Below are 13,266 nucleotides of genomic sequence, written 5' to 3'. Positions count from 1 at the left end.
CTGAAAAATAACCATAGTTGACATTTTTGCTGTGATTCTTTTTAAACTGTCTTTTTCTAGATGTGTAGCCGAGATTATATTGTATGTATAACTTCGAATTCTAACTTTTTCACATTCATATGTATTTTTCATATCATTGAAACATTTTGTCAAAGTAAGTTTTTACTGTCTAATACTCATAAGGAGGTCCCAGTGTTTCCTTCTACTCCTCTTTTGTTGTTGCCCATTTGGATTGTTAGCGACACAGTATAAATAGTGCTACTATGACAACTTTATTGTTAGTTTCTCTATGCCTCTTAAATTGTTCTCATAGGATTCCTGGAAGTAGAATTATTTTCTTAAACATTTTTGGGTTTGGGTGGATAACATCATTAACAATCCATCTTAAATGACTTATTCAGATAAGACATAGCCCATAAAAGTGATATTTATAGAATGAAGGTTTATGCTTTGCATAGAGATTAAGCAAAAGCTGCTTAATTATTTAGTGTTTACTTTTACTTGTGAGGTTGGGATCAAACCCAGGGCTTCATATAAACATGTGCTCTCTACTGAGCCACACTCCAACTCTTTAAAAAGCTGACTCTTCAGGACTGGCTGCATTGTCTTCCTCCATGGCCTGGTAAGGATGCTCTCCCCTCAGGGGGAGGTGATCAATGAACCATCCACTGAGTCCATGTCAGAGACAGTCTCTGTTCCCCTTACTAGGGAACCCACTTGGACACTGAGCTGCTATGGGCTACATCTGTGTGGGGGTTCTAGATTATCTCTATGAGTGGTCCTTCATTGGAGTTTCAGTCTCAGAAAAGACCCCTGGGCCCGGAATTTTTGGTTCTGTTGGTCTCTTTGTGGAGCTCCTGTCCCCTCCAGGCCTTTCTATCTTTCCCCTTTTTCATAAGATTCCCTGCACTCTGCCCAAACTTTGGCTCTGAGTCTCAGCATCTGCTTTGATACCCTGCTGGGTAGAGTCTTTCAGAGTCCCTCTGTGGTAGGCTCCTGTGCTGTTCCCTGTTTTCTCTTTCTTCCAATGTCTATCCCATTTGCCTTTCTGAATGAGGATTGATCATCTTACCCAGGGTCCTCCTTCTTGCTTAGCTTCTTTAGGTGTATAGATTTTATTATGTTTATCCTTTATTATATCTCTAAGATCCACTTATAATTGAGTATATACCCAGTGTGTCTTTCTGCTTCTGGGATACCTCACTCACGATGATCTTTTCTAGTTTCTACCATTTGCCTGCAAATTTCATGATAGGCTAAGGTCAGATGGAAGGAGAGGAGGACCTCCCTTATCAGTGGACTGGGAGAGGGGCATGGGAGGAGAAGAAGGAGTGAGAGTGGGATTGGGGGGTAATGAAGGAGGAGGCTACAGCTGGGATACAAAGTGAATAAATTGTAATAAATAAAAAATAAATTAAATAAAGCTGACTCTTGCTTTTACAGGCTGAACAGCATATTGCATAGTTCCCTTTTCCATGGGATGGGTCCCAGGTTCATTTGGTGTTTGATACAGTACTTTTAACAAAAACACTGAACTAGAGATCTCTAAGGTCTTTTCTCACTACAGTGTTCTGTTCCTTTCTGATTCTTTAGACTGTTAAGCTTATTAGATGTAAGTAGACAGCCTTGAGCCTCTTGAGATGCACAGTCTGAATATTTAATGCCTGGGCTGGAATAATGTTGGAGACAATAGGAAAGAAAGGTCACTATCTCATCAGGCTCAAGAAAGAAGTCCATTTTTGTGAAACACACCCCCCCAAAATTTCTTGTTTTGCACCTACTAGAAAAAATTATGTATCAGTTTTCTTGCTCCTAAGTAGAGTTTAAATAGAAAGGTGATTTATTAAGCAATATTTTGACTGCAGGATTTCAGGTTTTTTTCTTCTCACTCACAACAAATACTGAATTGAAGTGGTTTTGTGTCTTCTTTTTAAGAGTTCTTTCTTACTTTCATTGGGAGAAACCTAATTCCTAATGTGAGACAGTTGCAAGTATTTTCTGTAATGTTGTTTTTAACAAACCGTTTCATTAAAAAAAGAAAAGTATATTTATGTGTTTTTCTCCTTGTGATGATAATACAGGGTCTTGGGAAGACTTTGCAAACCATTGCTTTGCTTGGTTACCTGAAGCACCACAGAAACATTCCAGGACCCCACATGGTTTTAGTTCCAAAGTCTACCTTACACAACTGGATGAATGAATTTAAACGTTGGGTTCCATCTCTCCGTGTTATTTGTTTCGTTGGAGACAAAGATGTGAGAGTAAGTGAAAAACAGCTTTAAAAAAGGCTGTCAAGAATATTATTTCTAGATTTCAGTTGTATAAAATTCCTGTTAAAGACACTTAAGTCAGCAATGACTGTTGCTGCTACTGATACTAAATAATACTTCCAGTGTACTGACTCTGTGCTAGGCTCTGTTGTATTGTGCATATACCAACTCACTTAATTTCCACTTTTGTGAATTGTGTTTACATTTTAGTGTGGACTGTTAGTAACTATATCATTTGTGCCAATTTGGAGACAGAAATATGGAAATAGGAATGACTTAAGTTTTGCTGTTTGAAGCCAGGTGCTGTAATCCCAACACCCAACACTCAGGGAGGCAGAAGCAGGCAGACCTCTGTGAGACTGAGGCCAGCCTGGTCTACAAAGTGAATCCAGGACAGACAAGGCTACACAGAGAAACCCTGTCTTAGAAAAAAAAAGTTTTGCTGTTTGAAGTTTTGGCTTTTGCTTGGTGCATTCACACATTCATCCACACATATAAATCTGTGGCTTCAGAGAGCCTTGCCATTTTGTATTATACATGACTTGTTACATACCTGCATATATTCTCAGATAATATTAGAAATTTGGATTTTAGCCAATGAAGGAGAGGTATTTAAATTAACTATTTTTGTCCAGTTAGTAGGCTATAATTATTTTAGGACTATAGAAACAATCAAAAAGTAATAAATTATGCAAAAATAAAAAAGCATAATTTGCTTAAGAAGTATATTATTTAACTTTGTCTTTATTTTGCCTCCAGAGAATATAGTTTAAAATAAAAGTTTATACTGTTTCACGTATTTAGATAGTCAAATTATCAAGATATAATCTCAGTAGAATAGTACCATAATGAATTATGTAATTTTATCATTATCATTATGCTTGAAGAAAAAGTACTTAAATTTATTTGAATGTAACTTATAAATAATTTAAATATTGAAATACTGGGTTCATAAATTTAGAATTATAAGGCTGATTTCTCCTGAAGCCTACTATTTATGTGGAGCAAATTGGTCACTTAAAACTCTTTTCTGGTCATTGCTATTAATTAATATAGTACTATTGCATGTAAAATTGCTTTTCTAAGGTTTTGATACTTTACTAAAATTATTTCTTGAAGAGAATAAGTAGAAGAGTAGTTTTTTTTCACAGAATAATAGTAAAATATATATATCTGGAGACAGGGTCTCACTATGCAGACCTGGCTGCCCTGGAACTATGTAGACCAGGCTGTCCTTGAACTCATTTCCACCTACCTCAGCCTCCAGAGTACTGGAATTAAAAATGTGAGATACCATGTGAAGTGCATAAAAATGTAAATCAATGATCTTTAATATGATATATGCAATCCAAAGAGAGAGAGAGTGGAGGTACTTAAATTCTGCCTGCCTGCCTCCTGGGAGGCAGGGACTGTGCTGACTGGAACAATCTCTTAGTCTTGAAGGCCAGTCTGTGAAGTCAGTATTTTACAAATTGGAGTTATCACTCACAAATAGGTTGTGGTTTTAATCTTAGTGGGTAGTGACAATTTTTTAAAACATCAGGAGGAACTATCATAGCAAGCAAGCAGAGTTTCAGACCATGGCAAACGAAAGTATTGCTTTGAGAAATTGTTTAAGTTGCTTTTTATATACACACACTCAAACATCTACATGTGTATTGGGTCACAGGCTAAATGTGGTTTATTATGGTCCATCATTAAAATTTCAGAACTACCAATTATCAGTTTCATAAGTAACTGATGTGCTAACTTCAGTTATTAGAGATTGATGCTGATATATCTTAACTCTAGATGATCCTTTGTAGACCCATTTGAACCTTGGTTTCACATGACTGACAAATGTTGACTTTTCCATTTTTCTGTTTTTTCTTTTTTTTTTTTGTAAATAATTTAGGGGGATAATATTTAATAATGAAAAATTTTATATCTATAAAGGCATTTTAGTTGTGAAGTTTTTAGAGATATTTTTCATCCTGTCTATATAAAGAGATTTTCTTGATCCTGATTTATATAAAGTCATCTTGAAATATACTGCAGTATTCTCTTTTCATCGATAACAGAGGAATTCATATCTAGTAGACATGGAAACAGATGTGGTCTTAATTTCAACATCACTGCTGATTGTGCAGTTATGAGTGAGTTCCAATGTGCAGGATTTTAATAATAGCAAAGACAGAGCTTTTGGGTCATGTGGTCATCAATATTTTATTGAGCAACCTAACTCCAAATCTGGTCAATAGTTCCATAAATTCTAAAAGAGAGTTAAGTTAAATTTAAAATAAATCTCAATTCCATGAAATTTTTGAGGAGTCATGAGCCTAAATCTTTCACTCAGTGAAAGAAAGATAAGGCATTATTAGGAGTCAATGAGATCTGAGATCCAATCCCTAGTTTCCTTCCCCTGTAACAATCCTCTCAAATTTGAATTGCCTTTTAAAAATGTGAGAATTTCTCAGCTGCCTTTTAAAAATGTGAGAATTTCTCAGCCTATAACTGAGGTGGCTACAAAAGTTTTTTTCTGTCCTCCGTGTTAGTATAGTAAGTCTTTTAATTCATAATGAATACTTGTAAATGTTGTTGAATGTATCAACAATGTGTTTGGTGCATGCTTATGAATTATTAAGAGGAGACTTTGCAATAATTTATTAATTTTGTTTATGCACTGCATCTTAGAAGTTACAGTACCAAGTAGTTCCTTTCCACATATATATTCTGTTTCTATTAAAATATTGTGGTTTTGTTTGGGCATTTAACATCTGGAATGAGGTTAATATTATTTAAAAATGTTTTCAATCAAGTTGGCTGTTATGTCGGCCAATGCCTGTGAAGATTTAAAAATAGTTGTAAATGATCTCACTGTTTTTAATAGCTTCTTTTACTACATAGAGGAGATTATCTTTATATCAGTAGCCTTATAATAACATTAAGAACTTCATAAAAATATTAAGGAGCTTCTGGACTCCTTACCAAAATATATAATTCTCTGCTTGGAAATGAAGGGATATATAAATTGTCTCCAAAGGTGGGAAATATGCGTATGTATTAAGTATTTTATGCTTGTTAGATGATACTATATTAGCTATTCAGATATTTGGTCAAAGTCCTTTTGGGCCTCTTGTGCTATGAAGTGATCTTCTGGTCCATGTAAGATGAGCTTTTGTTTCTCTTTTCTTGATAAATATGTTCTCCACAGAGCCAGATTATTAGCCACAAAGTTGTCTTTGAGTTCTTGTTTTCCTTTTTCTCAAATGAACCAGACAAAGTGGTCTGCGATGTACCATACAACTTTTAATATGTCCTCCCAACAGTTTATTTCGGTGATTACCTTGTCAACATAATCTAATAATACCAAATTTATTTTGCATTAGGCTGCTTTTATTCGTGATGAAATGATGGCAGGAGAGTGGGATGTTTGTGTGACCTCCTATGAAATGGTAATTAAAGAAAAATCTGTGTTTAAAAAGTTCCATTGGAGATACTTAGTCATTGATGAAGCTCACAGAATAAAAAATGAAAAATCTAAGGTAAGTTCTCAACATCTTTATTCAAGTTTTCATTTACTTTGTAGGCTTGTTTGTTCACTTTTTTGTGTTTAAAATTAAAAATTAATAGAAGATTATGATTTTATTCATAGACTGTGAATGACATTCAATTATTAAAGTATCCATAAAGGCTAATTTATTCAATACAGGACTGATAAAAGTTGAACACTGATTTTAATGCAAATTAGATATTAATTTGCAATCTCCCCTATTACAGCCTAACTCTGTCATGCTACATTATTTTAATATTGCTGAGAATACTTGGTGTACACATATCATTTGTAATGACTTAGTATTTTTAATTGCTGAGCTACTTACCTTATATGTATTTTTATGGATTGGAAAAAAGAGGTTTTTTTTTTTTACGTTATCTTAATTGTGTGAATTAGAGTCTGGTGTTAATGTTGAAAAATATCAATTATTTGCTACCATTCAACTTCATCAACAGTAGGAAAAACTTCACTTGTAATAATGAACCTCTCTTTGGATTGTTGGGCTACTTTAGGAGAAACAGGGACAGAACTGGAACAAAACCACCAGGTGGAGCATAGTATTTCACATTGGAGCTAAACATCGATAAGAGAGTGCATGTTAAAGGATAATTGCTTCATTAAGAGCGTTATGAAAAGAGGATTTTTAAAAAGTGCTGATTTTATGTTTTTGTCATATTTTTTTGTGGTCTGAAACTTGAAATGTTAATAGATAATATCAGGGAAAATGAGCTCAATTCTGGCACTGAATATTTGTGAGCAGGAGGAGTTGGATCTTAGCTATACATGTAGATGAACATGGTTGGTAGGTAGAAGATTTTGTTATATAAAGTGATAGCTTGGATCCAGTGGAAGAAGTTTGATTTTCTGAGACCCAAAATGGAGAAACTAAAATTTTTCATGCTTGGGGAGGGATCTCAGATGTAAATAAGATTTATGTATTTTTTAATTAAATTTTTATTTTTTTTACATTAGTTACATTTTCTTCGCTTTGCATCCCAGCTGTAGCCCCCTCCCTCATTACTTACTAACCCTACCCTCCCTCCCTCATCTTCTCCCATGCCCTTCTCCAAATCCACTGATAGGGCAGGTCTACTTCCCCTTCCACCCTACCATAGCTTATCAGGTCTCATCAGGACTGGCTGCAATGTCCTCCTCTGTGTCCTGGCAAGGCTGCTCCTCCCTTAGGGGTGGTGGTGGTGGTCAAAGAGCCAGCCACTGAGTTCATGTCAGAGACAGTCCCTGTTCCCCTTACTAGGGCACTCACTTGGATACTGAGCTGCCATGGGCTATATCTGAGCAGGGGTTCTAGGTTCTATCCATGAATGTACCTTGGTTGGAGTATCAGCCTCAGAAAAATACCCTTGAGTCCAGATAATTTGGTTCTGTTGCTCTCCTTGTGGAGCTCGTGTACTCTCCTGGTCTTACTAACTACCACTTTTTTCATATGATTCCCTGCCCTCTGCCCAAAATTTGGTTATGAGTCTCAGCATCTGCTTTGATATACCGCTAGGTAGAATCTTTCAGAGGCCCTCAGTGGTAGGCTCCTTGCCTTTTTCTTGTTTTCTCTTTCTTCCAATGTCCTTACCTTTTGTCTTTCTAAGTGAGGATTGATCCAATTATCCACAGGTCCTCCTTCTTGTTTAGCTTCTTTAGGTGTACAGATTTTAGTATGTTTATCCTTTATTATATGTTTAATATCCACTTATAATTGAGTATATACCATGTGTGTCTTTCTGCTTCTGGGATACCTCACTCAGAATGATCTTTTCTATGTCCCACCATTTGCTTGCAAATTTATGATTTCCTTGCTTTTAATTGCTGAGTAGCTTCTGTAAAGCAAAAGACACTGTCTTCAGAACAAATCGACAGCCTACAGACTGGGAAAAGATCTTCACCAACCCCATATCTGACAGAGGGTTAATATCCAGAATATATAAAGAACTAAAGGAGTTAAAAAGCAAATCAAGTAATCCAATTAAAAATGGGGTACAGAGCTAAACAGAGAATTCTCTGTAGAGGAATATAGAATGACAGAGAAACACTTAAAGAAATTCTCAATGTCCTTAGCCATCAGGGAAATGCAAATCAAAAACAACCCTGAGATTACACCTTACACCTATCAGAGTGGCTAAGATCAAAAACTCAAGTAACAACACTTGCTGGAGAAATTGTGGAGAAAGGGGAACTCTCCTCCATTCTTGGTGGGAATGTAAACTTGTATAACCACTTTTGAAATCAATCTGGCACTTTCTCAGACAATTAGGAATAGCGCTTCCTCGAGATCCAGCTATACCACTCCTAGGCATATATCCAAAATATGCTCAAGTACACAACAAAGACATTTGTTCAACCGTGTTCATAGCAGCTTTATTCGTAATAGTCAGAACTTGGAAACAACCCAGATGTCCCTCAACTGAGGAATGGATACAGAAATTTTGGTACTTTTACACAATGGAATACTACTCAGATTTATATTCTTTCAGGTATGAAAATGTCTAAGATATTAGTGTTCAGTTGTCCTTTATTGTATCAATGCCACACGGAGTATTTTTTTCATAGAAAATTAATTTTCAAGAAGTAGTATATCATGAATATATTGAGTGAAATGTATAACTGAATGTTGAGTATTCCAAAAACCAGAACAATTCTTATATAACTTTATTTTTATTTTTTAGCTTTCAGAGATTGTTCGTGAGTTCAAGTCAACTAATCGCTTACTTTTAACTGGGACACCTTTGCAGAATAACCTGCATGAACTCTGGGCATTGCTTAACTTCTTATTGCCGGATGTCTTTAATTCTGCAGATGTAAGTTTAAAACAAAATATATGTCTGAGGAGTAGTGGTGCTCAGGGTTGAACCCAGGGTGCTTAGCTAACACTTTACTACTGATCTCCAAGCAATACATCTTAAAATGTTTTCCTAATGTTCAGGGCCATCCGGCCACACATAACTCCTTCCCTCCCCCTCCCCCGGGAGCCATCATGCTGGCCTGAGATATCTTTTTTTATAGTAGAGAAAACAGGTTAAAATTTATACTTTTTGTATTTGTGATTCTTCATTTTTGTATTTTAGTTTTCTCAAGAAGGAGTAAAGACAGCCCCCAAATTTTAAAATAAGAATGTTTTGGGAAATAGTGTGTTTCTCTTCTTTCTGTTTATTGTGTTTTTTATTTTGTGTTTATTATATTGTTGTGACATTGATAAGATAGACTGAGTTTAAAGTGGTATATTCAACCTTTTCATTAAATTTGAAAAACTTGTTATTATTTTTTCGTTATTTTTACACAGTTTTATGAGATCAGCAAATTGAAAACGATTTAAGGGTTTTAAGGTTTAGTATTTTTATCCTATTCTTCTTATCTAGATATGTTATCTGATAAAGTGCAGCCTAATATTTTCTAAGGTGATGGTGTTCCTTTATATTTCCATTAACATATTATCAATGGTTGCAGTATTTTCACCTATTATAAAAGAAAAACATACTGGCTATCACAATTAAAATGTACTTTTAAAGTATACTTATTGTAGAATTTTCACCCTCCACAGGACTTTGATTCTTGGTTTGACACTAAGAATTGCCTTGGTGATCAAAAACTTGTGGAAAGACTCCATGCAGTAAGTAATATTGGTCATAGAAGTCAACAATAAATTTATCGGAATATAATTGAGCAAGAAAACAAACTTTCATAGAATCTGACCTTGTGGGCTTCCTGCTTGTCTCAGTCTTATTGCTTCTCCCTTATATCCTTTTAAAGAACTCCATGGTCAGCAAAGCCATTACATCTTTGACCTCTCCAGAATAACATTTTTTTTTTTTGGTCTCCATGATCTTCTGGTCCTTCCTGTGTAGGCTCTTCACTCCTCTCATATCTCACAATCCTGTAGATAGCATCACTATTCTCCTTATTGCTGAGTGACTCCCCTGAGCCACTGCTGCTCTACTGTATGTATAAACCTCTGCTCTAGAGTTATGAGTCCTCCTTTGGTTCCATCTTCCACCCATTCTTGTCATTTGTTACTCTTCAGGTGATGCCCTCGTATTTATTGGTCAACATTTCCATTCTTTAATATACTCATTCTATTTCTTCTGTAACATGGCAAAGACCTCTAGTCCCCAGAACCTTGCTTCTCCAGGGCATCTATCTGAAAACAAAAAACAAAAAACAAACATTTCTAGCACTTGAAACTCCTTTGCTTTTACTGTCAAGCCTATTTGCACCCTTGTTCCTCTGCTATACCTGTCCTGACAACTCTAAAGTGGACTAATGTAATGCTGTTGCCCTGTATGAGTATAGTGACCTTTTTGTACTGACAAAGACAATTCTACAGTTCTACAGGTGAGAACTACTATGATTTCATGTTCTCTAGGATAAGATAGACTTTCATAATATTGATTCCTTCAACATGATCTTCCATAGCCTTCCTTTCTTTTTCTTCTAACAGATCTCCCAACCTCAATATTTTATGTCAGGTATTTCTTGCCCTCCACCCCTCTCAGTTTGTAGCAGTATTCTCTTCTGAATGGCAAAACAGATACCACTTGGTAGTAATTCATTTATGTAGGCCTCTCTTTCAAATCTATGAATACTTCAGTTAATCAGTTGTCTGAGGGGAAGCATTATCTTTTCTATGCTCAATGACATTTTTTTTCTGTATGAACTCTGAATCTCATCATTTATTGTTTCCTTGTTGACTTTACTCCATGATATATTCCTATAACTAAAATTTTTTACTTCCTGTATATTGTCTCCTTTCCTTCAATACATAAGCATGCTCAAGTAGCTACCCTGAAGTCCTTGAGAAATTTTGGAATTTACTAAAGATATTAAATGGATTATAGCCCATAGTGCAAGGGATCTAGCTTTCTAAACCCATACCTACCTGACCTAATACACACACACACACACACACACGCACACACGCATGCACACAGGTCTGTCTATCTACCTATCTACCTATCTGATTTACTCTCTATCTATGGGAGATCCCTGCAGGAGTCAAGAAAAATGATCAGAGTAAGGGAGGAATGAAACTCTGTTCAGAATGCTTTAGGTAATCAGTACTGGACCAAGACCTCTTGGACTCTGACTTTAGCTTGTTTATTTTTTTGCCATATTTAAACACAGCACAATTTTGAAAAAAAATTATGTTAAGAATTAACTCATCCTCATGAAAGAAAGCTTTGTACATGTTTACATTGAAGATCTTTACAAAGTACATATGGCTTCTTCTGTAAGATGGGTTCTTGTGGACCTGGGAAATATGCTCAAGATAAGGGTCTGTGGGACTGACTGAGGTAAACATAATTCCCGTGGGAATCAGGATTTCTCCTGCCTCCCAAGATAATATAGAAGTCACACGAGCTGTTGTAAACTACAAATGTCAACTTTCACAAGGATAAGTTTTATGGCCTAAGAGCAATGGAAAGGGTCTGGGATAGTAAAAAATAAATTCTGGAAGATAAAAGTAGAGTCTGGCTCACCAGACAGCAAAGGATTACCACGTTGTAAACCACATCCATTCCCAGCATTCCTGGAGGATGATATGCTACACATCCTTTTCTTTGAAGGATGCCTGTGAGTTTATTTTCCCTGGGTTCTCCAGTGCGTATCTGTGAAGCAATTTTTGCCCTCTCTATCCATTCGTCCATCAGTTAGTCCATTCATCTGTTTGTGCCCCTCCAACTTTGGGTTCTGAACTGTGATTTTCTTTTTTTGACAACCAAACTTCTTAAAAGAGTAGTTTACCTAGACATCTTTGCTACCTAACCTCCTATTTACTCATACACCCACTGGTTACTGATCGCTTTCAATTTCATATCAGTGAAACCTATTTCACATAGTTTTCCATGACTTTCCAGTTGCTAAATTTAGGGTATACCAGTAGTAATTAGTTTCTTTGGATATCCACTCTCATAGTTTCCCCTATATGCTTAGTCTATATACTTCTCTCAAGTTCATGTCTCGTAATAGTCTTGAAAAATATATATAGTACTTCTTTATCTACAGCTTTGCTTTCTGTCATTTCAGTTACTAATGATTAATTTTAGTTCAAAACTATAGAAAACCATAGAAAGAAAAACAATTATTAACCTCTGTTCATGAAATACCACCAATTTCCATACCAGTCTTGAAAGGGAGTATTATTATCTTTAATACAAAATAATTCCTGCTGTTGGAAAAAATACATTCATATAATTTGTATTATAATATATTGTTGTATTATATATATATATACATATACTTATTGTATTTTATTATTATTATTGTTACCAAATTTCTATGCTGTATTTATAAATTTATCATACACATACACTGTGAGACATCATATTATATATAGAATTCTATTTTTTTAAATTTTATTTTTCTCATTAGTTACATTTTGTTAATTCTGTATCCCAGCTGTATCCCTCATTCCCTCCCCAATCCCACCCTTCCTCCCTCATCTCCTCCCTGCTCCTTTCCAAGTCCACTGATAGGGGAGGACCTTCTCCCCTTTCATATGACTCCATTTAACTTTCTACTGCCCTCCGAGGTTTTTGATTTTTGCCTCAAATTCTTACAAGTGCTTAAATGGTAATGAAATTTTAGATGAATATAGATACTCAAACTAGAAACCCAGTCTTATTATCTCTTATAGATATGTATTAATAATGGCTACAGTTTATTGCATATTTTGGTAAGAATAATATCTGTACATGAGTTACCATAAATTTCTGTAGCAGTCTTGGAAATAGGTATTGTTATTTTCAATGCAAAATATAGTGTATATTAAAATGTACATAAATGAATTATTTTTAGATGAAAGAAGAAACAAAGTTAAAAAATTAAAGTCTGAGTCTTTAAAGCTGATTCTACTTGTTAGCAATAGTGACTTTGGTGAACTTACTGAAATTAAAATAATCATATTTAGCATGATGGCACATACCTTTAGCCCATCATTCAGGAGACAGAGGCAGGTAAATCTCTGAATTTGAGGCCAGCCTGGTCTACTGAGGGAATTCTGTGACAGCCAGGGCTACATAGAGAAACCTTGTCTCCAAAAAACCCAACCTTAAACCAAATCAAAGCTGGAGAGGCAGTTTAGTGGTGAAGAAGCATGGTACTCTCATGTACAGAGGACTTGGGTTTGATTCCCCACACTTACATGGTAGCTCACAACTATCCATAACTTTAATTCCAGGGACTATAATATTTTCTTCTGGCTATAATAATTTCTTCATGTGTGCATCAGGCACACATGTTGCACATACATACATGCAGGCAAAATACTCACACATATTAAATAAAATAAACATCTTAAAATTTTAAAAAACAAATAATCATATTCTTTTCAATGTTTATTATAAACATTAACTACTACTTATAACACTAATGGTGCATTTTGTGGCTCATTGCTGGTAGGTACTCCATGAGTTGGAACACCATTATTTTCTGGTGAAGAAATCTGTGTTCCAGATA

The 13,266-nt window shown here is 35.3% G+C and overlaps 1 protein-coding gene across 3 annotated transcripts in view; it reads left to right on the top strand.

Annotated features, from left to right (window-relative positions):
* Smarca1 (SWI/SNF related, matrix associated, actin dependent regulator of chromatin, subfamily a, member 1) overlaps nucleotides 1-13,266 on the top strand; it is an 86,565-nt gene that overhangs the window by 10,874 nt on the left and 62,425 nt on the right. For all 3 annotated transcript variants that reach the window (XM_060374487.1, XM_060374486.1, XM_060374488.1), the window contains 4 exons: nucleotides 2,082-2,261; nucleotides 5,639-5,794; nucleotides 8,481-8,612; nucleotides 9,353-9,421. In XM_060374487.1, the coding sequence (XP_060230470.1) occupies nucleotides 2,082-2,261; nucleotides 5,639-5,794; nucleotides 8,481-8,612; nucleotides 9,353-9,421 (537 nt within the window). The remainder of the gene's footprint in view (nucleotides 1-2,081; nucleotides 2,262-5,638; nucleotides 5,795-8,480; nucleotides 8,613-9,352; nucleotides 9,422-13,266) is intronic.

The sequence above is a fragment of the Meriones unguiculatus genome, chromosome X, assembly GCF_030254825.1.
Source record: "Meriones unguiculatus strain TT.TT164.6M chromosome X, Bangor_MerUng_6.1, whole genome shotgun sequence".
Lineage (NCBI taxonomy): Eukaryota > Metazoa > Chordata > Mammalia > Rodentia > Muridae > Meriones > Meriones unguiculatus.
The sequence above is the reverse complement of the archived record's forward strand: the minus strand, read 5'-3'. Positions and strand labels throughout refer to the sequence as shown.